The sequence below is a fragment of the Catharus ustulatus genome, chromosome 8, assembly GCF_009819885.2.
Source record: "Catharus ustulatus isolate bCatUst1 chromosome 8, bCatUst1.pri.v2, whole genome shotgun sequence".
Taxonomy (NCBI): domain Eukaryota; kingdom Metazoa; phylum Chordata; class Aves; order Passeriformes; family Turdidae; genus Catharus; species Catharus ustulatus.
The window spans coordinates 15,177,323-15,204,657 of NC_046228.1; the positions used below are offsets into that span (position 1 = coordinate 15,177,323).

Below are 27,335 nucleotides of genomic sequence, written 5' to 3' on the forward strand. Positions count from 1 at the left end.
TTCTAAATAAAGTTCAGAAAAACTGGGGGAAATAAAAGAATAAAGTGATATGCTGATTTCTTCTAGTCTTGGAGGAGCTGACAGAACTTGTGTTGGTATCTTTTTCTCTCCCAGGTGGTATAATTATAAGCAATGCATAGGCACCCAAGATGTGAGTTATTTATTTATGTGGAATTCAGAACGTTTGATATTTTGTGTGTGTCCTGAAGTTTGCAGAAACAGCACAACTAGAATGTATAATTTCTGATAAATGTTGGCCAACTAGAAAGAATATTCAGAGAGGCACTATAACTTTTGTTTTCTTCCATTAGGACTGAAAAATGTCACTGCTACTCAAGTGCCAGCATCCTGATGCAAAATACAGAGAAGATACTTCATACATCAGCACAATAAAGCAGGAAGCAGTCTCAGTGCCTTATAGTTAGAGCAGTTTAGGAAGCAGCATTGTGTTTTCAGCTCAGTTAGCAAAACTGCACTTAAATAGGGTGGTTTTATTGACACAGGCAAGAAGCAAATTTCTGCCATTAACACATTTTTCTACCATCCTGACTGAGGTTCTGGAATAGTTTACAACATACAGTCCTCTAAAAGTCTATTCCCCAGTTGAAAGTAATGAGTAACAAATAAAGCATACTTTTTTTACAGTAACAAAGACTGAGTATGGAAACCTTTACTGTCAGTAAAAGCTGTTGTGCACAGCCCTGTCATAGCCATTGTTTCCTCATCATGTCAAGAGGTGTAGTCAGCCTCAACAGAGGAAAAAATTCCAGATTTTTAAGGAAGAAAATTTTTGGACCAGTCCTGGTGTTCTTAATTACCTTTACTCTCAAAGGATGAATGATCAGTAAACATCTTCCTTTCCTAAAGCACTGAATGGCTCTGTTTATTAAAGGATAAATGTCTTACAAATACTTCATTGTCAATATGGTCACAAGAGCTACCTGGACATTTTCTGAAACCAAAATATCTCATAGGGCTTTTATCAGAAAGCCCCTCACATCCTAGATGAATTTCTGACTGAAGAGAAGGAACACCACTCTAGAGCAGCCAATAGCCCAACAGCTCAAGTAAAATCCCATTCCAATGCATTCACACTTAATAACAAATAAATTTCCATCTATTTAAATTGAGCAGATCTTTTGTCTTGGAGCAGTCACCAGTCTGACAGTTAAAACTCTTGTTTTCATGCAGGTTATGATTCAAATTCCTTATTGAGGACCCTTTCTCCATATAACCCGAATCCTCTTTATTCCAAATCAGTACAAATAGTATTTTTCTACACAACTGAAGATTGCTACTGAGTTATTCTGCTTTTCCTTTCAAAATCCTTTCCTGTGAAGTGTTTTTTAATTCTCACTGAATTATCAACTTGTTAATAAGTTTTGCAGAATGGTGCCCTACCTGGGAAAATATTACAACTGAAGCCTCAAGTTGCTGAGACTGCAAAGTGGTTACTGCCTAAGTCATTAAGCCTTATATACAGAGCAGTTTTATCCACGGATTCAGCAAAATACATAAGAAATTCAGTTAAAGACCAGCATACATTTCAGTAATGTTTTGACTCAGCTCAAATGTTTTGAATTATTTATGTATTGTTGTAGCTGACTATTTTAAAAAACAAGCACTGTTTGTACTAATGTTAAATTCCTATCATAAGCAAAAATCTCACCAGTTCCATGTTTTCCCCCCAAAACAATCTCTGTCTTACCAGACCCACTAGAAACTTCAAAACCAGAAAAGACTGGAAAATATTATGAAGAACTTAAACTCTTCTAGGAACATTAGCATGTGCAAATGGCTTCTAATACTTATTTAATTTTTTTTGTTGTCATAGAGACACATTATATATGTATATATAACTAAATCAGACTGCAAGGTGGGCAGAAACATTGCAGCTGATGAATTTACACTGGCAAATAATTTTAAGCATTCCTTTCCCATGGTTCGACATAATCCAAGCCAAGATGCGCAAAGATTTCTTCCTCACTTCCAGCTTTGAGAAAGATCCTCTGTGAAAAAAATGAAAAAGAAAGTCAATAAGGGTGTTAGAAATTTCAATTGATGTTTTTTGCTATTGAAAAGAAGCTAATTTTTGAGAGTTCTACTCATTGTATCCTCTGTAGAATACACTGTCTTCATCAGTGTGCCTACCCTGAAATGCAAAAGCAAGCTAAAAAAGAATTTTAATGCTGTTTGATGTTTTCACTTTTAATGACTAGCTTACAACTTTGTTTTGAATTACTTTTTCAAGACCCTCAAATCCAACTTGCATTTCCCTTCCATGAGGGTCAATAGCAAAACTTCCTTCATAAAATCATAAATGTTTTTTACTTACTATAGTAATGTTCTATATAAGTGCATTCAAACTGATTTGATGGTGGCAGTCATTGTGTATAGCCAAGCGTTAAAAGCATCAATTAAAAGCCAAGTTTTCTTTTTATTCACATACACTCCTTCTGAATGTTTTACAGTAAAATGCATTTTTGTTTTTCCATGCCTGCACTTCTGATACTACAGGAGATTATTTTTGCACAGGAACACTCACAAGCCTACCTCCTGTATGATGGCTGATTTAATAAAGTACATAGCCTTATGAATTCCCTCCGTCAGTAAAGTACAATATTAATTAAAAACTGCTAAAGTAGGTGAATATTAAAACAGTGAGAACCTCACAATTTGGCAAGAAAGAATAATTACTATTTCAGCAATTCCTGAATAATTTGAAGTCTAAATCAGTGTTCAACTCTGAATAATCAAACTCAAGTGTTGTGAAAACTTCAGGGTTGTTTCTAGATTTACTCTACTCTGAAAGAGGAGATGCTGTCTAGAGAACCCACTGATAAATTTCTTTGAGTAAGGAGAATCTCTGGCAACCACAATGTTTAGGAATATGTGCCAGGTGCCAAGCAGTGCCTCCAGGAGGGCTGAGCTGTCCAGCACACCCATGGGAATGGGTCAGGAAGAGGAGTCCATAATTAGATCAGAGTAGACCCATGGTATGGTGGAACAGATTTTAGCACCAGAGATTCACAGACGAGAACTGAGTGATTAAAGTTGTCCCTGCAACAGCAAAGATTACCTACAAAGCATAGAAAAATAATATCCCTTTTTTTCCCTAGGAAGTTCAAATGTGATATTCTGGAATAAAAGGAACCTACAAATAACACTGAACAGCAGAAATACTGAACTTTTTCACATAGAAAGGAGAAGAAAAAAATGGTAGAAAATATAAATTGAACAGAATAAAAGAAAAGGAAAGAAGACATCAACAACTGCCCATTGAATAACAATACTGGGGACATTTCGCTCCTCAAGTGTCTCCCAGGATGACAGGATTTTAGGGATTTTTTTTGCTATTTATTTTTTTTCTTTTAGTATTACTAAGAAAAAGAGGACAATCCATACACCTACATTACAGAAAAAAAATGAAACAAGAAAAAAAAAATCTTACACTTGTAGACAGATGTTACAGACACTCTTTAATAGAAGCTCTTCATATCTCTGGGACCCCAAATTATATTCCATTTCTTTTGTTCTGTCACTTTATGTTCTCCTGCAAGCTAAACTCATTTCATTTGCTTGACAGGGAAAATTTCTAATACAAAGTATTTGATGCTGAATACCATTCTCAGTAGCTACAAGCAGTGTTTCTAAATGAATCTCTGGCTGGTATCTGCCAACTGCTTCAGCAATGTAAGTGTTATTAATGTTAATCATAACCTATGATTTTCCTTCTATGTCAATCTATGCAGAGCTTATACAGTGGTGCAAATTTGATTATTGTATTCACTACCATTCTTTCTTGCTTTTTTCTTTTTGCTCGAGAGAAGTAATGAACTGCTTGCCTAGTTGTGATTTTATTTCATCTTCTTACTAATATTCTGCAGATCCAAAACATGCCCCATCAGCATCCATCAAATTTACAAAAAAACAATGCTCTGGAGCTTCTGGTACACTCTTCTCTTATCACATTTAATCAATTCTGTCATTTCAATGCATGCAAATATTACATTTGTGGTTGTAAACATTAACTACACCTAATGTAGAGCAATTGCCATCCAAATGTTTTCTTAAATGAATTGTTACCTCTTATTTTTCATTTTGGCATTAACGACCAATAATACTTTCGATGCAAGAGAAGCAGAGAGTGAAGGCACAGAGCTAGCATAGCTTTATGATTTCCTAACTATCATGGCCTAAGTTCATGTATGTTATACTTCTACTTGGTTTCATATCACATTTTAATATGATTAATCCAGCAAAACAAAACCATTACTTAATAAAGCAGAATTCTAGTTTTAGTTAAGTAAATCAGCATTAGCGAACAGCACAACCTTCTTGAAAGGCACATATTTCACTGTATTCCAAGCAGACTGATATCCTACTGTTTATTACCAAATTGCTTGGCAATAACTGTGTGTTGCCCAATACCAAAATAAATAATCTATTACACTTGAGTAATACTATGAATAAATCTTAGCCAGTCACTACAGCATTTCATTACTATGTAACCCATCTCAAAATGAACTTCGAAAATTAATTTTCTAAAAGAAACCTAAATATAAAAGTCAGTCACATATTGTCATTGATGAAATGGAATTTGATGGTTCTGAACCAGCAGAATCTGCTGCAGAGTGAAGTACTCCAGGTTTGTATGTATACATGAAATTCACTATTCCAAAGATGAGACATGGTGGAAATTTGATTAATTTCTTTCTTTAAATCCTTCTAATCCTTGGTATTAGCTGAAGAACAAGAATTAAGTATGAAGTTTCCTAATTGATTACTGGCATAATTCTGTTTTATAAACTTTTTGAACATTTGTTCTTGAATAAGTCACAGCCGAATTGTGCCCTTAAAGACAAAGTAATTTCCTTCCATATCCCATTTTCCCTACTCTTTTCAGAGTCCTGTACAGCTGTAATTCACGAAGAATGCAGTCTTACTCTAGCAAGATTTCATGATCCTTTTGAAAATTATAACATTGTGTACAAGGCACATCTCTTCCTTTTGCAAATTACCCTGAAGGACCATAAACACCACGGTCTGTCTGGACTCCTGATGTACAGTAATTTCACTATTATAAGCCGCACTGAGTATAAGCCGCATCTCTGGGTGTCAGCAACTTTTCATTCTTTGTCCATACATAAGCCACACCTGATTATAACCCGCACATTACAATACAGAGTGTGATAAAAGGTATCTATTCTATCACCATCTGTTGAGGGTGGGGGCAGTGATCCTTATCTCAGTGGCAGATAATCTGCTAACGGGCCATCCATTGAAACCAGGCGGGGCATTGTTCTTTATCTTTTCACAACCCATCCTTCCTCCAGAGAGTCATTTTCTGCTAACGGCCCATTGAGTCCCACTGTGTGACTGATAAAATTACTGCATCCCATTGGAAGTTGCTCCAGGGGGAAGAGCCCAACATTTCTTAACAAAATAAAAACAGAGGTTTTGGGACACTAAGGGAGCCCCTTTCTCCACTGGACTCCAGAGGAAAACCGGATTTCTCCACATCACCACTGGACCTCCAGAGGGAAACTGCACCTTGTACAGGAGCACTGCTCCAACTGAATCACATCTGCAGGAGGATGTAGCCACCATTTAATGGGACTGCTGCCAACACCCTGCCTGACGGGGCGTCAGGTTGTACTCTGACTTTGTCAGGGTTTGGCGTTTGTTTCTTTGTAGTACTGTATTTCTATTTTAATTTCCCTAGAAAAGAACTGTTATTCCTAATTCCCATATTTTTGCCTGAAAGCCCCTTGATTTCAAAATTACAATAATTTGGAGGGAGGGGGTTTACATTCTCCATTTCAAAGAGAAGCTCCTGCCTTTCTCAGCAGACACCTGTCCTCCAAACTAAAACAGCAACTTTTCATTCTTTGTCCATATATAAGCCGCACCTGATTATAAGCTGCACTTTGGGTTCGGACCAAAATTTTAGTCAAAATGGTGCGGCTTATAATCGTGAAATTACTGTACTATTACATTAAATAAATTGGGGAGGGGAGGAAGCGCATGAAGGTTATTGCCAACAGTATCTTGTTAACAGTTTACAAAACACTCTTTGATACTACTTTGCTTCTAGACAAGGACCTGGAATGTCATTAACATACACATTTATTCTAACCTTTGCTTTGTGTCCAGGATTATGTTGCATGCTTTAAAATGGCAAAATCTTACAGAAGATGTTTAGGGATTTTAAATTGAATTTTTGTCTTCTATCACTGATTTTCATATTGTTTAACATGTGACACATATTCAAATCAGTTTAATTTACTTAATATTTCCTTTTCTTCTAAAAATTATTAAAGTGGAGATATAATGACAATATGATCATATCTAACTTTTTAGCTCTACCAGTACACTGAATGATAAATACCAAGCAGTCTAAGCCCCCATCACTTTACATCTCACATTATCGCAGTGGCCGTAAGCAAGACAATGATAAATGAATAACAGAAAAGAAGAGGACAGAATGTCATTTGCAAACTTGGAACTTAATTGTTCATTGTGCTTGGACAGAGTCCATTCTAAAAATAAGATTTATGAGGAAAGTCAGTTGTAGATGAATGATGAGAGCAACAAGACTTGCTTAATCAGCCGTGGTTGAAGATACCACAATGCACCTTAAATTTCTTACACATGTATTTGTCACTTTAGTGACATCTTCACAAGTCATCACTTAGTCAATTGAAGAGTTTTAATTAAAGATAATGGGGATAAAAGAAAAGATGATGATGCTTACATTCCTTGCAACAGCTTCTTTAGATATGAAAGGCCATGACATTCAGTGAAGCAGTGCACCATAACATCAGACCCACAATTGATAGAACATACCTCAATGGTTTATCAGACTAAATGTACAAAGTTATTAAATTGGTCACACTCCCTTTTTCTCTGATCCCATTTGTTCAAACAGTATTTGTATCCTTGAAAAAACAATTAACAAAAGGGGCTTACAGGAAGAATTGTGAAGGCAGAAACATAAGTAATCCATCATATCTTCCACATGACTGCCAGTGGGAATGTAATATGTGTTTACCAGGCCTGAGTGTTACCCCACCTGTTCTCTGCCCCTGGGCCAGTTCTCCAGTTCAGGTGTTGATGCACCACCAGGGCACACGGCACAGCAGCACTGCAGAAACTTTAGGAAGAAGCTGTGTTTACTAAATCAACCTTTTATGATGTATACCTGACAGTATGGCTATACATTTAATTATTTTGTGACTTTTGGATTATTTTGACCTAAACCCCTTCATACCAAACCAAAAAGATTCAGCTTGGCCAAGCACTACATCAAGGAAGTCTGTACAATCACATATCCACAAAACAATGCACTGCAGTGTTTTTGCTTCATCATTTCCTGAAATTCTTAGATTGACTGCAGTTATCTTCTGTACTCAGTAGTCCTATTTTATCGAGTTCAGTGAAAGGTTCTGACAATAAATGGGTACAATATTAAATCAATTCTCATCTATAAAAATGTTGAAATAGTCATATACTGAAATAAGACCAACAAATGCAACCAACACTTTTATGGAAGAATGCTATAGCAACCACTGTTAAAGTATTTTTAAACAAACAACTGTAATATATACAATTTTTTCTTGCTATATGAATATTAAATGTAATATGTGACAATAGCCTCAAGCAACTATTTCTAATCCACAAAATACTGATGAGAAAAGAAATAAAAAGACATATGGAAGCTTGTAGTCACATTTTAATTCATTGTATGATCAGAACTGCAAGAAAATTTTGGGGCTTGCTCTACATTATTCTTTAAAAACAGAAATGAGGCCTGTCTGAAAGGTAAGAAAAGAAAGAAACAAAAAAACAGAGACCAGAAAACAAAAAAATAAGTTGTTCCATCAACTGCTCAAATTTTACAAAGCTAAAAATGTGTGGGCACCCACCTAGTGCTTTATACCTGTATAATTGCATTTGCTCACTATTTTTGAGAGTTACAGGTGCTTGTGACTGACAGTACACAAACCCAGTGAGAAGAAAAGGACGTCTCAGTGCAAAATTAAAGACATCCTAAAGGCTTTTCCATTTGGCTACAATGAGCTGCATGGATTTTTGGTGAACCTTAGCTAACAAGCCTTAGGAAGTCATAAAAGTTCAATGCTGTTTTCCACTGGGATGCCTGAGCTGCCTCATGAGCCTGAACACCTCCATTAGCTCACAATAAAAAGTAACCTTGAAAACACAGAGGTCATAAAAAGTTATCCCCTAGAAAGGGAGGCATAATTTCATACAAAACCTTGAGTTCCAAAGCCAACCACTGAAAGTGTTGAATGGTGATGTCTAAGTACCCTTGGATGTGACAAGTTACAAGCACCCCTGCCAAAGCAACTGAGTCAGGAAAGCCCAGGAGAGGACAAGACAGACAGGCAGAGCATATGTTTGTTTCAGCTTCACACTTACATCTTCTCCCAGAAAGGTCAATCAGAAGAGAGGTAATCAGATTACACAGACTGATTGATGAAAAATTATCCAAATTCACTCCATGGGACAACTAATTGGGCATTCTATTTATTGACAATTAAGTTATTGCAAGTCCCAGAATAAACACTTTGAGCTCTGTATATCCTTGATCCCCATCAAATTCAATTAGGCTTATCCTGGAATCATAAATATGTAGATGCTACTAATATTTTCTAAAAATAAGCAAAAAAACCCCAAAAAAAAAAACCACAGGAGAGGACAGAATGGAGGATAGAATGGAGGATCTGTAACAGGGTAGAAAAAGGCTAAAGCCAAACCTGGATGGGTGAATTATTGAATGATTGATTGGGCATGACCTCCTCCTCATGTGCCTCCTATGTTCACAGTTCTTACCATACCAAACATGCTGATGAGCTTCTGCAGTTCAGCACTTCCATATGGAGAATGAATCCAACACACATAACAAAACAGGGAGGTAAAACTGAAGAAAGTAGTGAAGAGAAAATTTCAGTGGAATTTGAGTTCAGACATTTCTGAATTGATTTTTTTTTTCAGGTAGATGCCAACTCAGACTAAAATATCTAATACAATGACTCAGAACATTTTAATCAAGCCAAGATTTATAGAACCACACAAATTTACTCCAATCACCAATCAGTAAAAAAGCAAACAAGGACACCTAGAACAGAGCAATAGTCTGGATAAACTTATTAGGGTCTTAGTTAAGACTCACAGCAGGTTGAATAAAAAGCTTAACCTGTTTTTGTTTCCTCTGAATGGATAAGTGGGTTAGTGGGTTCTGACAGGAAGGTGCAGGCAGTGCCTGGAAAGTGACTCAGCAAAAGGAGAGGCTGCAAGGAAGGGAGCAAAAGGATGTTGCAAACTTTGAGCTTTTCAATTACTCCCTGTTAAAAAGTTGTTTACTTGCAAAAAGATATTCCCACCTTCCTCATTATCAAAAGGCAATCACTTTCTGGAGTGATTTTTTACAGACCAAACTTGTTGATTAACTGGTGCAGACAGGAGCTTGAAAAGGTATAAGCCAGAAGATCTGAGGAAACCTATCAGAAAATATATAACTCTCCATAACAATAGCTAGGAATGGATTTCAAGGAAAATAAGCATTTTGCTGACATAATTATCATGTGTTTTAGTCTATATTTGAGTTTAGTAACCTAAAGACAAACATCATTCCTTGGTTTATATTGATTATTCTATCACTTACAATAATACAATTAATGTGAATGAAAGCTAGCCTCTCCCAAGTATATTTCTTTAAAATCTTCCCTAAATACCTAGCTCCATGCTATTTTCTACCCTTACCATGTGGAAATTGAGTCACTGAGCATCACCTTAAGCAGAAGAGTGGGCTGTGTTTTATATGCTGTATGCCAAAAAGGAATACATATGGTAACAGAGAGAAATTTTTACTAAAATTACTAAGAGGAGCCCAGAGCCACCATTGACACTTAAAAATCATTGACATCAGTATCAGAATTTAGTGGTATCAATGTTAAGCCACAGGAACTATAATTCCATTTCTTTTTAACCAAGGAAGGTGAATCTCCTTGATCTCTCCACAACCAGGTGCAGCCCATGCACCAGATTTCCATCTGTCATTCAGGTCTGTCATGCTGTGCCAGGCAGCTTTAACTCCAGCATCACAACCAGCTCCACTCCCTCTCTGCTGACCTGCCATGACCAAGGTGAAAGCAGGCTCTGAAAACACTGAGTAGGAAGCCAGCAATTTTCCCTTCCTTCTCTATGCTATTGTTAACTTTACAAGAATGAATGTTGTACATCTTTGGTGGAAAACATAAATCTGCTCTGAGCTTCAGCACAGCAAATAGCTTTGCAATTTTACACCACTTACAGACCCAGAATTTTGTAAAGCAACTGTGGAGAAAGCTTTATGGAAGATCCATAAATTCCTGCAGTGCACTGACTGACAGGAGGTTGAGTGCCTTCAATGGACAATCAAAGTATGGGAATACAATATAACACTGATCTGTAAAGTAGTGGCTACTTCTCTGAAATCTCCAGCTGATCATCAGGTAGACAAGGTGCTCACAAGAGTCACTGTGTTCAGTAACCCTCACAGCAAGCAAAATGATTTTAAGGAGAGGGTGGAGAGAAAACAGAGGAAGAAAAAAAGGCTAATTAAAGCAATTTCCATATAAAAATGCATACAATCCTGTCATTATGCAAGAGCTTCCAAGTAATTGTACTCAATGCTTGTCTTACATAGTATGAACACTGCCAGAAAGTACCATGGAAAAATGAAATTTCTTCATGGTCCTGATATTCATACTGCTATCCAGCCTGAGAGGGACAGCAGCTCATTCCCCCAGTACTCTGTCAGACAACACTCTCAACATGAAACATTGCTTAATGAAAAAAACATTACAGAATCAAGCCCCAAGGAACTGTGTAGTAATTACCCATCAGAATTTAGCTTCATTATGGTCAACACACATTGTTTATACTTTGTGGATAGTTATAACATCTGACAATCTGCCTCCTAGTCCTTTCCTAAACAACATGGTTTTGCAGGTGTTTTTCCTTCTACCCTTTTCCCAATCTTTTTCATTTTTTTGAAGAGTTTTGTTTTTAAGACTGGCTATTGGTGATTTTTGCTTTGCTTGTAATAAGACATTTTACTAAATTTTTAAGCTATGTTTATGAATGAGACTATCAGCAGCACAAACAAATTTATAATTATAGAACACAAATGCTGAAGTACTAATTGTGCTAGAAATGTGAAGTATGTCAACAAATTCAATAATAATATCCCACAACGTTTGCAGACACTGTGCATTTTTCATTTGACAGTATCATAACAGTTTTCAGTAGCAATAACCTGAAGTTTCTCTGACAATATATTATCTCCACATGTAATTTTAATGTTTAACTGGTATTTTCTGCAGTAATATTCACATCAGCATGCCTGCCTTAAAATAAAAACTAATCTGTTCCTAAGCCAGCTACAAACAAGATGATAAATAAATCAGAGACAAAAAAATTACTTTTGAAATGACAGCATAACAAACCATGATTGAAAAAGCAGAATTGCAAGCATTACCATTGACTTGATACCCCCAGGCAAAATCATGTGTAATGGTACTGATGCAAAATAATGCAGTGGAATTTATTCTAATAATTCTGGGCATGAGTAATTTTTTACTTTAATAGAAGCCATAATCATAAATTCTCATTTCATTTTACCACTGGACATGTCCTGTGCTTTTAATCAGAAATACCAGACTGGAATGTTTCCCTTAAATTCATCTCTGGCTCTCGTTACAGGTTTATTGATATTCAATTCTGAACAGTAACAAGTAAATTAATCAAGTAAAATAGAATAATCAGGCTAATATTAGAATATTCTAGGCAACTACCCAAGTATGTCGTAAGACAGTGTAACAAAATATCTTCATGTTTTTTACCTGCAATCTATTTACTCCAAGTAGTTTTAATGAAGGAGAAAGAAAAAGACCAATGCTGAAGCACTGACAGTTTGAAAAATAAAATATTAAAAAACATTATCAGTTGACTTAGCAGAACTTACTGAAATTTAGTTTGTAAACAAAACCATGTTGTACATGAAATGGAACTACTGTCTGTTTAAAATGACAGATCTGTGGTTACTTTCTTGCAAAACACCACATTGTTATGCATCCAATCTCCCATTACAATTTTCACAATAAAAAACATTCCACAATACTTTGCCATCCAGATTAAAATGTTTTCAGTTTGGGGCACAAAAGTGAAAGGAAACTTGGAACTTCCTATCTGACAACACAGGCAAAAATTTTAACATATTAAGTAGCACACTGTTGTAAACAAATACAGATCAAAAACTTATTGTCCCTGCAGTTCTCCAACAACCTCTGCTTAAAAATATTCTCAGGGATTATTTCCTTTTTCACTTTAGCAATACTCACATTTCACTTTAGGCCTGTGCTATTTACAGCAGCTTTGTAAAATACTGTTGGATTTTTTGAATTTTACCTTATAAAGCTTCGTAAGAGTGAATTAAATTAGAAATATGCAGAATCCTGGATTTTATGAAACTCAGTTGTGAGTAATTCATACGGGGGTTACTATAAACAAACCACTTCAGAAGAACTTTATTGGGATTGCAAAATCAAAGACCTGCAGTTTAAGAAATCCCAGAATGTGGTAGATTGAATTTTGACCTCAATTCAATTTTCCTATGTTTATGCATAGAGATTTCATTTCTTCAAAGAAATGCTGCTTACTTCAAATCCTGTAAGACACTTAGGCTTTGTTCACTAGGCAGGAAATGTACTGTGCCACAGGGCTAACAAATATTTGCTGACAGCACTGACACAATCTTGAGTTGCAGCCCAATGTGGGATCAATCAGTCCTAGGAAACTGAGCTTTTATAATCTGCATCTGTTCTAGCTCTCTGTCTTTGCTACTCCCCTATGCTAAATTGTTGATGTCTGCTCTCAGATTTCCAATGTAATTCAGCTCCTCTCCCACCATATCTGGAGTCTAGTGAGATGTGCATGGTTTGCTCAGTTATTTGGGCAACAAAACCTTTACCTACTTCCTTTGCCAGCTTAGAACATTAGCCTGATGAATTTAATTTATTTTTCAGTCCATCAAACTTCCAGTTATATCTTTTTTCTGTCATTCAATTTTTGTGCCCCTTTTCAGCTGTCTCTACAACCAATATATATTCCTTTCCACAATGGAGCTGCTAATTCAATCTACCCTTTCCATTCCCCATGCTTTTTCCAGCCACTCTGCACTTACCAAATTTGTACATCCACCGTCCCTTTCTGATTCCCAGTTCCTATGCCATTTTCCTCTCTGATCCTCAGCTGCTTCATTTTCCAGTTTCCTCTCTACATAGCTTCTTCTCAAATTAATTAATTTTTTCTTTTGACAGAAAATATGAGACTCAGTAACCTACCCCACATTCGACAACTTACCCCAGCATACTGATTGAATAATTGAATAATTGAATTAAAACAATTGAAAATTATTGGTTCTGTACTGCCCTAGAAATTAAAATTACTAAAAAGGAATAGTCAAAATATTCAAGACCTGCACTTACTTATGCATTTTGAGAGATGTCTTTTCATTAGCAATACAGGTTTCACTGGACTTCTCAAAAAACACACCGAGCATAGAAAATGACAATTAGGTACCTTTATCTGTGTGTTAGATGTACAGCTTGGTATTGCAACGAGATTAGATTTAGCTAATTACATGAAAACTTTGTAAAAATGACCAATCATATGCTGTATGAGAAACATTTAAAATGCTGAGAACACTGAGAAGAATGCTTTGTAAGAAAATGCATAATCATTTTTTAACTTACCAAGAGGTAAGAAAAGTAGATTATTTTAATTCTTAATTTTAAAAAATAGACCAGGTGTAAAAAAAAAAAAATCACCCAAATTACATATGCAATTTCCACTTCCCTGAGTGAGAAGAATTGAAATAAATGGAAGTATCTGCATCTGTTTACAATGACTCAGTATTTAATTGCAGTAATCTTAGAATCACAAAATCAATAAGGTTGGAAAAGACCTCTGAGACCATCAAGTCCAATCTGTGACCCAACACCACCTTGTCAACCAGACCATGGAACTGAGCGCCACATCCAGTTTTCCTTCAAAACACCTCCAGGGATGGGGACTCCATCTCATCCCTGTGCAGCTCATGCCAAATCACCCTTTCCATGAAGAAATTCTTCCTGATTTCCAATCTGAACCTTCTCTGATATAGCTTGAGACTGTGTCCTCTTGTCCTGTCACTTTTGCCCAGGAGAAGAGGCCAAGCCTCACATGGCTGCAACTTCCTTTCAGGTAGTTGTAGAGAGCACAGTGGAAATCAATATTCTAAATGTTGGATCTTTATGTTTACTGTAGCTTTAATCCAGTCATTGTTGCAGATGTCTAAAGCAAACTTTGCAGCTGCAGCATGTTTAATTCATCAAGATGTTCTCAAGGCTGATTATATCACCATTATAACTTTATAATTTTAGAGCAGCATCTGCCAAATAAGACTATAACTTCCAGTTTTTACAGAACCATAAAAAATATCTCTTTAACTGTGCAAGTAAACTTCTGCAAACATCTTTTTCAATGTAAGGTAGTGAGGAGTAGATTCTCTTAGATTATACCAAAAAACAGGCTCAGAGACTGTAACTACTGAATACGCAATTAAACACTGAATATCACACAAATTTATGTAATAAAATGAGGTCATAAAATCATGGACAGCTCTTCCTGATGATACAGGTTTTTGAGAAATAATGTGTTGGGCAGTGAAAGGAAAGAATACCTGCTTGAAAAACAAAGCTGGCTTTTTATGAGGAGACACATTTACAAAGTTCTGGCAGTGCAGGTGACCGCCCAGCCACCTGCAATCAGTCTGGCTCAGAGCAGCTTCTGTCCTCTGAGCCAAGCCACCACAGGAACATATGAACATTACTTTTTGCAGCAGCATGGTCACTTGTTTCAAAATAAAGGTCACAACACAGATGCAGACCCAACCAGAGAAAAATTTGAATATTATGAGGGAGGCTAGAAGCTCAAGGATGTTGCCAGGCATGGCTGGACAGGCTGCCTCTGCAAACAGAGGTTGTTTGTGAAGCAGGTACTTGGGCAGAAGATGAGCAGTAGCAGAACTCAGACACTCTGAAGCCAGCTCACCAGAGCATTACTGTCATAAAATTGTCATTTACTGGGGCTGTAATCACACCTTCATTTGGCTTTACAGATATGTGCTAAGGCAGGCAGGACAAGCCCTGCCTGAAGAGTCAGTCAGGTATTTTGTAGACAAGAATTCACTCTGCAAGTGGCAGAGTGATAAAAGACTGTGAAATACTTATGGTGACAATTGAGTGTCTGTGAGCTTCACAGTGTGAAAGAAATCCCAGGTTAAATTTCCCCTTTCATCCTTATTATGGTTTCCCAAGAAAAAGTAAACTTTCTCTTAAAAAAACTGGGATCATAGAGTCTTACTAAATTCAATGTAACTGCACAGCACTTAATGGTTTGCAAAGCTGGGTCCCTTTATGAAGTTTTCAGAGCATCTTTTGAGAGGTGGTTATTCAGAACAGTTATATAAACCACCTCTCTTGTTATTCAACAACTAAATAACATTTCATGCCATTCAAATTCACACAAGGTTTTTTAAATGCAAAATTGTCATCAATCACCAATCAGTCATCTGTATAGTGTCATATTTTTTTCAATATTTCTCTAATGGAAAACATTAAGTGACCTATTTCCCATCTTAAATTTACATAGGACATAAAATTAATAACTACTTTCTGCCTCGATGACTCTTCAAAATAACACTGAGCTCATGATCCTTCTCTTACAAAAAGAAATAAACCTACAATGTCAGTGCAAGAACATTCATATGCTAATAATTCAATTAATCTATTTTACCCTAAGAACTCCATCTATTCTTCAACCAAAAAAAAAAAACATTTTTAAAATGCTAATTATTTACATCACTTCATTTTGCTTCCATGAACTGCATAAAGCAATAATTGGACTTGAAAGGGATTTCCTGGAATATTTTGAAAATATATGGGTTTATACAAGCTATAATTCAAAATTTACAAGACAAATTCAATTCTCTGATCTCACACCTGGCTTGAGAATTTCCATTGGTGAGTGGTGTATAAAATGCAGGAGAGAGACACTTTCTACATGGCCACAATCCAGTCATGAAACCATTCTACATGCCATCCTTAGAAACCTCTTGACAAGAAACAGGAATAGAGAAAAGTTCCTGGAGCAGTTTAAGGCATCCAGCCCACCCCATCCCACTGCTCATTCAGCTCATATGCTCCCTTCCATGCCCAAAAGATGGCAATTTGAGGAAATTTATCACTCAGAATTTCTAGCATGGAACTGTTGAAGTTAATTCCTGTTTTATGCTGATTCTATGTAGCTGCAGAACAACAAACAGCATCAAGAAAAATAAATATACTCTGAATGAAAGCAAAGAGCAATAGGGAGCCCCACTGCAGCTGAAACTGTAACAGTGAGGAAGTTTTAAACCTCAATCTTTACTGTAACTCCAAGGAATAGTTTACAAATAGTTACCAAAATGTACAAACAAAAAGATGTTTATTTTCCTATGGATTTTGAAGTATTTGGGAATGGTGCTGATTTTTAATTAATTAAGATAAGGAAGTTTGGTTAGGAAGCAATAGTGAAAAAAAGTTCATCCATATAAGTGGTAGGGCTGGGTTTTGCAGAGAACAGTAGATTTTTCAGAAGCATCTTCTGTAGTTAAGTTTAGAATATCCTCACAGCAAGCTATACTGAGAAAGATGATGTATGGATTTGGCTGGCTGAGAATCACTAGAGTGCAATTTCCCAGGATTCCCTGAGAACAGAGAGTTCTAGGGAAGAGTATTTCTACCTAACACATGTATAGTCACACAAAAATTATATCTCATTGAATTTTGAACAGATCTAAACAGCAAAACACTCATGAATTTCACTTTGTTGGAATTTTCCTAGTCACTCATCCTGGGTGTTCCATAAAAATTATGCAATTACCAAAATATCGCCCTGAAAAAATGTCACAATCCAGGCACTTAAAACAAACCTAAGCTTATTTGAGCTCCTGCCAGCTTGTACATCTTCTCAATAACCTGTCTGACAGGGTACTGAGAGTCTGAGTTCAAATAAGACATTTTAAGTATTTCAGAGCCAGTGTCCCCAGCGCTCATTGGCTCCATGGGCCTGGAGCAGCCAGCCAAGTGAATGCCTCAGAGTTTGCAGCCCCAAGAGCTGTCTGAGCTTTGAAGGTTTGGAACAGTCTGATCCATGGATTTTTTTTCAAAGCAGAGATTCAGAAAGAAATTTCTTTAGCAGAAAGTGCCAGCATCTTGACTTTTCATACAACAGACCAAGCAAATTTTGAATAATCAAAATTCTCCATTAAATCTTTGTTCTCTCTTCTAGTTATAAAGACAAAACACAGGGAGATCAAAATTCTTCATTAAACTGAAATAGCTTTTTCTTCAGTGGTTAACTACTTACCATTACTGCAGGTTTCCATCATGAGAACCAGGTTTTACTGCTGTGAAGGCTAAATGACTGCTTAAAACTACAGAGAAGATTTGGCTACAGAGTGACACAAGTTGCAATCCAAAAGTCAAATCTCTGGACCATCCTCCTTCCCCTCTATTACAACAACATGTGGACACTTAAGCTCACACAATCATGACTTCATGCTAAATGTCACAATTCCTTCTTGTGCTGCCTTTTCACAAGCCAAATTAGGGTTACAAGAGGGATCAGAAAACACTGAGAGAACAGAGAGTACGACAGCCTGAAAGATGCTTGTGCTCTGATGTCACACATCTGACCTGGTACGTGACCCCTTGGCTGCCTGCAAGCTTGTCATTCTACCAGCCAGAGTCAAAGCCCAGTAACAGAGAGCCCAGCTTCAGATACCCTCCACAGGGCCCTTCTGCATGAAAACGTGTTCTACTCCAGCTAACAGCACCACAGCTGGTACAGCCACCAACAACCTCTGTTCCTGCATCTTATTCCAGGTTGATGACATGGAAAGAGGGCATTCATACCACAAGGAGAGTTCCTTTAAGAATAGAAAGCCTTTGGTTTGCCAGCCACTTTAAAAATCAGTTTCAAGATAACAAAAGATTAAGAGAAAGTAAATCACACATTTCTTGCATTTTCCTATAAACATATGATAATTACTAATCTAAAACAGGTTTTTAAAAATAAAACAGGCTTTGGAGCTGTATCTTCTTTAGTTAGATCCACTAGATCTCTCTCACCCAGGTAAAAAGCTGGCAGGATGTTGTCAAAACTTGCTAACAATGCCCTAGTATGCACACTGCTAGTCCAAAGACAATGCACATTGCACCCAAACATTTTTTATTATGGGTTAAGGGATAATTGCCTCCTAATCCAACACAGGAGTGTCAAAAACAGATGTTCTGGTTTACAAACAAAGGACCTGAATTTTTCTGAGGAAGAGCTTACTGTTCAGCTGACCTAACTAATGCTTCACACAGAAAAAATATTTTTTAAAATTTTTTTTAAAACCATTTCCATTTTTCTTACAGAGCATATTGTTCCTTCATGAATAGGGAAATTTTTACAACGAGAATTTTATTCTCCCGTTCTCAAAAATGTCATGCCATTTGTAGCAGCAATAATACCATAAGACATGGGGAATGAACAACTTCTCTCTCTTCCTTGTAGCTGATCAATGAACTCCATTCTGTAAGAGTGGGGATCTTAGTAAGGTTTGATCTCCAGCTGCTGTAAATCACAGGAACTACATACCTCAGCTTGGTACATACAAGTGCTGATTTCCATACCTTTAGTACACAGGCTACAGACACACAGATTCGGACATACACTTATCTTTTTTATGTAAAAGAGGATGACAGATAATTGGTAGAAAAATTTCAATTTTTTTGTCACAATTTTCCTATTAAAATGAGATCTACAAAATGCCCTTCTTATTACAGAACTGAAAAAATCATTAGTTTGATAATTGCACGCTGTCTTCCAAAACCAACAAATATATGAAAAACGAGATTTACACTAGAAAGGAAAAAAAAAAAAAAACAAGGCTGAGGAATAATTTCACAGTGTAACTTTGTAACGAGTCCCTGGAGAAAATTCCTCTTCCTTTTGTTCCCATCTGCAAAGCTATGTAATTGATTCCTAACTGCTGTGTTAATGCTCCCATTCCTGGCAGAATCCCTTTGGAAATACATTAAAGTAAGCAGGACTCTCTCCTGCTGCAACCCTTTGAACGCTGGAATCTGGGATTCTGTGACACGCGCCACATTTCAAGCAGTGGGCTACAGTGCAACCATCTGTGCCAAGGGGCTGATAAATATTAATACAGAAGAATAAAGTATACTCAATTATATATTGAAATGTAGAGTAAATCAGAAAATTGTTTTCTTTTGTAATGAATGACATTCTCTCACAAGAACAGTTACATTCCACCACATAGAAATTAAGTAAGAGCAAATAATATTTGCTCTAGCATAATTTATTAACTTCTTTGATTTGAAAAATGTTAAATTATGACAGACAAGTGTCTTTTAAGGAAAGGACTTGGTCTCCTGCAGGATCAAGAAATAGTTTGACTCTTACTGATCATCTTATCCCTTTTGTTGTACACGCGCACAGACTAACAAAGGAAAAAGAATGAAGCAAGAAGGCTTTGGTCCAGCTCCCAAATTGCCCCCCAGTCAATACCACAGGGACTGTTGGGGTTGTCTGCCAGGACAGGGCCAGCACCATAAGATAACCTCTCCAGCAGACAAGGAGAGAAACACAGAAAAGATGAGTTTCAGCTTTCACATATAGTGCCTAATTAACCTCAATTAAGGTTGTGTTGAGGGATCTTGAGCAGTTTGCACAAGGGATATCTGCTTCCTGATTTTCTTAGCTTTAAGAAAGGAAGATCTCCTCTCATAAAGAGAAATATATTTATGAAATACAAACGTTCATGTTCCAATCCAATTTTATGAGACAGTATAGATAAAATACCCATGTTTTTAATGTTCCCTACGAGTCAAATAATTTTAAAAGAAAAGCACAAGGATTTCAATTAATTAGATTCTCTGCTCTTCATAGTTTAATGTAGAAAATAACCAACAAAACAAGTCTAAACATTTTACAATTTAGCCATATGTTCCCTTGTGTAAAACTACAAATCATTTTTATCACTTACTTTAAGCTTACTACTCTGATGACCCTAAAAATGAATCAACCTTGGCAGCCATACAATTTACTGCAAACTTCTCCTCTTCCACTGTGGGCCATCAAGTTTCACAGACAGATACCATTTCTGTAATCTGCACATTTCTGATCTTATTACACACTGGGTGGCAGTATGGAAAGTTTTTGTTCAAACTGTCATTTGTGGGAAAAACTTAATACAAAATTGTAAAGTTAAAAATCATTTTAAAATCTATTTTAATGTAACACATAAGATTATAAATATTAGTATACTTGGTACAGAGTCATCTCCCTGCTTCTTGTTAGAATAGCACCACTTGAAAAAAAGAGACCGTGTTAAGCAGGTTATTAATTCAGTGATGCCTGGTCTGAAATTTTTCTTATTGCATATTTGCCTTAGAAGTTTCATTCTTTGTGGAAAAAGTTAGCTAATGTAATTTAGCTATTTCTGAGACTGCAGAAGAGACAAGAACAGTATTCTGCTGTGTCAACATATTAACACAACTTCTTGTGTTTGAAATCTGCAGTGCATCTGTGGTTTACAGAAAAAAAAAATTTGGAAGCAAACTAGCTGTGTTTGGAATTAAATGAGAAATGGCAGACCTAGATATTTGGGGGCAAGGTGGGTGATGACAGACATTTGAAAGCAAAGTCCCTCCCTAAAGGGACAACTGACCCTATCCTGTGCCTCATTTGATATATGGATATCACAGATTAAGGACTTTGTGGTCAAGACAGTTGAAATTTTCCCTGAATATTTGGTCTGGATGTTTTGGGTTTCATTCAGTCTGATTTTTGGTTTGCTGATTTTTCTTCTTTGCCTTTGCCAAGAACTCCTCCCTTATGATAAATTTTCTGAGTTTTGCTTCTCAGCTCTCTCTGTAGGTCCATTCCTTCAGTTTTTGGGCAGTACAACTGAGGAATTGAGGAAATGTAAGTTGAAGCTCAGACATGTAGACAGTCTGGAGATTAAGTTACAGCTGATGGTTTGGGGAACCACAACATGGGTATACACATTTCTCTATATTTTTCAAATTTGCATGGCAAACACTCAACAGAAGAAACTTAAGGCTGGACACTGAAAATGCAGGACTCCTGAAATCAATGGATGTTTAAGACCTTAAATCTTTTTCTGCCTCAGCTCTTTACTTGAAAATTTGGGATGACAAGAGGACAAGTTTATCTTCCCAGAAGACACTGTGAAGATAAACTTATCATTTATCTGTGAATCATCCTGGTTAATCTAGTCAAAAACACATGTAAACTCACTTTTTTTTCCCAGAAATATTTTAATGGTATGTTGGTTATAAAGCCTAAACATAATCAAGAAAAATTAATACTGGTTGATGTTGTTCATGAAACAACAGGGATCCATTTTGCATCCCTGAAAGCCTCAGAGTTCTGAGTAAAAGTAGCAGATATAATGAAACATACTTGTACATCAAGAGGCAAATTTTGCTGCTTACAAAAAATAACATTGGCATTCCTCAAATTCTTTGGTTTTCCCTAGTGCCATTTTCTGTTACACTCAAAAAGCTATTGAACAGAGCACACATTAATGTGCAGATAATAACACCAACCATATTATCTTAAGGAAAAGAGTTTATAGTTTGAATACTTTCAAAGACAGGCAGGAATACACTGACATCATCCCTGGGTTTGTGAAGAAATGTCCTCTTTAGACACATGATAGCATATTTATCTACTATTGATTTCATGTTTTCTTCTGAAGCATCTAGTATTGACAGTAGCTGGCAATTTAGTCAGGATATCTGACTAAATGGATAATTAGCCCGATAATTTCCCCAGGTTTCCATGTGAACTGAGGATGCTAGAGCAGCATCTGGACCTGACAAGCACAATGGAGAGAGCTGAAATGGAGTGATGGCTTCTAAGATGCACTCCTGAATCTTAGAAAGAAGCAGTGAGAAAATGCTGCATGTAAGCAGAGGTGCTAAAAGCAGTCTCTGTTCTATAAGGAATATATAGGAAAGATTAATGTAAAATCTTGACATGGTACTTTTGCCTTTCCCTGTAATGACATCAATAAGTATCTTCAGTATTGATTTTTGCTTATTATTTAAATGGCCTAATACAAATACAGACATTAAGCCAGATAGATGCAGAGATCAGTATAACTGCAGCCAAGGGCTTTTATACCAGAAGTTAGACCAATTACTCCCCAGGCTGCCACGCCTGGCTAAACAGAATTCCACACAAATTTCTGAATGCAGGGCTTCAAAAGCAGGATGATCCCTAATCCTACTTAGTGTCATACCCTGCAAAAACTTCCTCAAGCCTTCTAACTGAGCCTGTACCACTCAATATCCCCTCTTCCTTTGCAATGTCAGAGCAATAAGAGTTGAAAATGTGCTGGGGACACAGAAATTATCTCTCTTGAAATGGAACAGTGAAGTACCTCTTTCAAATACTCAGATGGGTTGTTCTCAGTTTTGTGAAGGCTGCACAGTTCCTATCAAACACAAATGTCTAATTGATGTTTCTTGTTACATTTCAAGAATTACCTCACAATTACAAAAAAAAAAATTATTTCCAGATTTCCTTGTTCAGATTTAATCAGGCTGCTCCAGTGAAACTACATCATGTGAAGGAGGAACTGTTTAACCACCAAATGGATAATCAAGCTAAAATATTCTATATACTTGAATATAAAAAATTAACTGGAAATGCGCACTCAGAAATAAAAACACATTAGCTTTATCTCTGAGAATAAACAGTACCTTTCTCCTGTCATATAATCCATGGTTATCCAGTATCATCTTCCTTTCATGGGCAGCATACCTCCGCAAATCACGTCCAAATTGCTGTCAAAGGCATAGCAAATGTCAAACATATGCAAAAATATCAAATGCATGCACAAACCAAAATTATTATCCTTTGCACCTTCTAACACCAAACCAAATAATAAACTAAGGAGTAAAAATTACCTCTATTAAAGGAATATAGTCTGATAAAATCAATCATCTGAAAGGAAATGTTTTGATAGGGAATCATCCATCATTTCAGTCAGTTTACTCTGAAAGTAGTTGGGCACTGTACAAGAAAGTAAAACCTGTGATGGGCTCCCACAGTCTGTAGGTGAATTAGCTCAACGGGGAGCAGGAGCTCAGTGAGGCAGAGAAAAATGAAGTCATTGCCTACTCATCCAAAGGGCCTCACACTGTGTGTTTTTAGTGTAGGCACCTATCTACAGAGTTGAGAAGGGCTTTTAACTTCCAAACACTTCCAGGATAAGAAAAGACCCCAAAGTCTGCAGAACTTAATCCAAAGTCCAAATAAATACATTTTGTTATCTCAAAAAAGTGACTGAAGTAACTCATAAGCTCAGCAGGAGAACACATCAATTTCAACATTTTGTCTGGTCGAAACCATCCTGCTTCCAATTAACCTGAGCAGGAGAGTGGCAAAGCACCAGCACTGCTTCCAGCACATCAAAAAGATAATTCAGAGCTGGCTCTGAAGTTATCCATTGTAGCATGTAAACACTCCCTAAAAAATGAACACCAGAAGGCAAGCATGTAGAACAGATTAAAAAATAATTCTGTCTGGAGAGAGATTAATCATTTATCTTTTAATCTTTTTTTTTTAAATAGCATATTATTTTATATTGTGCTGGCTAACTAGTGCCTATTGCGAAAGTAGCTATCATTTCAAGTTCTCTTATTAAAACATAAATTAAAATATATTTTATTCTAGTTTAAAACTAATGTCTAATTTTAAATTTTTTTCAGTTTTTTACAATTTAAAAGAGTTAATTAAAATGCACCTGAAACAAAACATTGATCTAATCCAAAAAGAAAGATGTCAAATCATTTTCAATTTCCTACAAAACAAATTAAGTTCCAAATCAGAACATCTTTTCCTCAAATGTTTAATTTCCTGTAAAATTATGTGGCGCTTTCCAAATCATCTCTCTACTCAGTAACCATTTAAATTTGTCAACAGTATCGTGATGTAAAGAGACAACACAACTGACCAAAAACCTAGATCTCCAGTTCATAAACCTAAACACTAAGCTTCAAGGGAAACAGATCTTAACTCTCCTAGAGAGACATCTATTCATGTTAGTGATGAATTCATCAGCTCCAACCCATGATCAGGGGTGGATGACAGCATGAAATGTGATGCATGGACATCGAGAATATTTTTTTTTAAATCCATGAACTCTGAATAGTCCTGCAACAACAAAAATGTGTTTGCAATGCTAAGAAAGCGTATACTGTTGTGGTTACTTACCCTGGAGCCTGTCCAGCCTAACAGAGCATATGGATATTGCTCAAAGGGGGTTATGACCAGATCCACACGGATTGCCTTCCAGTCTTTGACTTCTGCCATTCCCAATTTTTTTGACATGGTGCAAGTGCTGTTGTCTACTCTTGGCTGATATAATTTTAAAATTGCAAAACACTTCTGAAAATGATCCATGGCATCAACTTGTCTGCTTGGCAGCTGTTCCTTTACAAATGTTGATTCAATGATATCACAATAAAGGAGTAAGCCCTAAAGAGAAGATATTGTTCACATTGAATTGCTGAACTGGTTTTACTGTCATTCCAGAGTTTCTAGACAGCTGTCTTAAAAATTTATGTGAAATGTAATTTCAGTAAACAAGGAACTGTGCCAGCCCAAATCTGGGCTAAAGAGAGACATGAAACAGCTTCAGATTTTGGAAAAATTTTTGAGGGAAATCTGCACTGGTAGATATCTGACCAGAGGTCCTGCCCTGTGCTGAAGAGATAGTATTTGCAATTTCCCTCCCTCCTTTTCTCCTAAGCCTTTTTCTAGTTAATGTCAACAGAGATTACTGAGTAAGGATTGATGTGTTCCCATGCGACAGATATCTAGAAATAAATATTAGTCCTGAGCACAGTCTTGGTGACAGATTCCAAAGTGGAAGATTCCATTTGGGCAGTACCTGCTGCATGAGATTTCCTTGAGACAAGGCCTGAAGTCTACAGAGAGACAGAAGATCCTTGCCCATGTATTTTACTCAGAGGGAATGCCCATTTATTTAGGTCCTTGGATCACTTTTTTGTTTCTGCTTTGAAATCACTCAAATGTTTACACATTCTCCTTCCTCCAGACTAGGGGCTTTTTTAAATAGTAATGTTGAACTGAGAGCATCTAGAAGTGGTTTTATTTGATGGCTGTCAGTTGTTAACTACAATGGTGGTGTAGTTTAGGAATAGTATTCTCCCATTAGTAGCCCAGCTAAAATCACTCCTCTTGCTTCCCCACCCTCCCTCAACTGAAAACACAAAAGGCAAAGATCATGGGCTGAGATAAAAACAATTTCCTGGAAAAAGCGACGAGGTGAGAAAACAAACAGTAACAGCAGCAATATTATAACAAAAGGTATAAGACAAAGAAACGATTCACATGTAAAATACCAGACCATTTCAACCTCCACTTTCTCCCATTGGAAGGAACATCCTTCTAGAAAGAGACAAAGTCCCTTTCCCCCATCCCTGGAGATGACAGGAAGTCGAATTGAATAACATTAGAGCCTGGCCACGCCCCTTCCCTCTGATCTGGACCAAAACCAGGATAAAAGATGTCCAGATAAGACCACTCAATGTCCCAGGTAACTATGAATAATTTTTGGAAGGATACCTCAGTATAAAAAAATCAGATTTTGATTATTTCTTTATTTAGCACAGGTATGGTAACTCCACATGACAATATTTTAAATGACTTAGAGAATACTTTACAGTAATAAAATTACTTTTACACTCAGAGCTATAATTCTGGCTCAAAAAAAAAATAGCATAACAAAAACACTTAACATTATACAATTTCCATGAAGATACACTGATAGGTATTACATTTTTAGCCTCCAGCTTTTTTTGTTGATGATAGTTCCAAATTAACAATCCCATTATTTTACTGGAAATCAGTTACAGGCTTTTTTATGGGTCAATGAGCCAGCCTTTTTACTAACTATTTTATTTGAATTGGCATTCTGTCACTTGTTTGGAATTTTTCCTGATTATGAAGATTTATTACAAACTGATATGAGAAAATTCCTTATGTAGTTTCTTCTCTTGGATTACTAGTTTCCAAGTCTGCTGATTTGAAAATGCTTAAATTTAGCAGGTGCTCTGTAACATCTATCTTTAAAACAGCAATTTTTTCTTAATTTTACCCCAGTGTCACAAGCCACTGATACTGCTCTTTCCAAATATAGACTCAAAACAGCTGTTGAATGCTAATGCATAAAAGATTATTTTCCTGCTCTTTTTTGATGAAACTATGTTCCCCTGAGGTTATTTTTGTTGCTTTTAATGCTAATAAAAATATTTTTAATATCATTAATCATGGACTATTAATTGATGACTTCATGCTTTCATTAAGCACCAATATTCTTCCCATTCTCTATAAAGATCTGTTTGCTACTTAGCAGTACTTTCTCATCTTTTGCTTCATTTTTCTTTTTACTCTTGGAGATTTGGGACACGCAGTATATACCAAAAGTCAGGGCACTACCATAAAGTAAGAGCCAAAGCCTAGGTCATGTGTATTGGGATAGTGTTTCCAATTAAGCCAGCATAATTAGGCAGTGGACACCACCATCACCCCATAAAGTAAAGGTGAAATGGCATTTGGGTGCATTTGGAAAAAGCATTGCCTGAAGGGGTAGTCAGCTATGAAGATTGTGTGAAGTTCTGGCCACTTCTAGCTGCAGAGCTGCAGCCTTCTCATTACTCTGTGTCAGGCAATCTGCAGTTCTCTGCACATTTCAGATTGATCCATACACCATAAAGTGCTGTAGGTCTTGTTTACACAATCAAGTTTTAGTGTGTGGGCATTTTAATTTCTCAAATTTACAACACCATCAAAACTAAATGTATTTTTTAGGACAGTTATGTTAAGACCCTCAACAATTTTCCATTTTTAGAATGTCTGCACACTTCTACTTAAATATGCTGAGTGCTGGCACATCAATAGCATTGATATTGGAGTAAATCCATGTTCAAACTGAGGAAAAGTATGACTTATTAGAAAAATATTAAATCAATCACTGAAAAATCAATCAAATATGGTCACTAGCATTCTCAGTCATTTTTAATTAAATGGAATTCTATTCTATATTTAGTGTT

General features: G+C 36.4%; 1 protein-coding gene across 1 annotated transcript in view; it reads right to left on the reverse strand.

Annotated features, from left to right (window-relative positions):
* Positions 1-288: 288 nt before the first annotated feature.
* The window catches only part of DNTT (DNA nucleotidylexotransferase), an 88,098-nt gene continuing 61,051 nt past the window's right edge, over positions 289-27,335 (reverse strand). The window contains exons 9-11 of the mRNA XM_033066289.1: positions 24,472-24,735; positions 22,956-23,039; positions 289-2,009 (exon numbers count right to left, since the gene is read on the reverse strand). Of these exons, the coding sequence (XP_032922180.1) occupies positions 1,923-2,009; positions 22,956-23,039; positions 24,472-24,735 (435 nt within the window). The 3' untranslated portion in view covers positions 289-1,922. The remainder of the gene's footprint in view (positions 2,010-22,955; positions 23,040-24,471; positions 24,736-27,335) is intronic.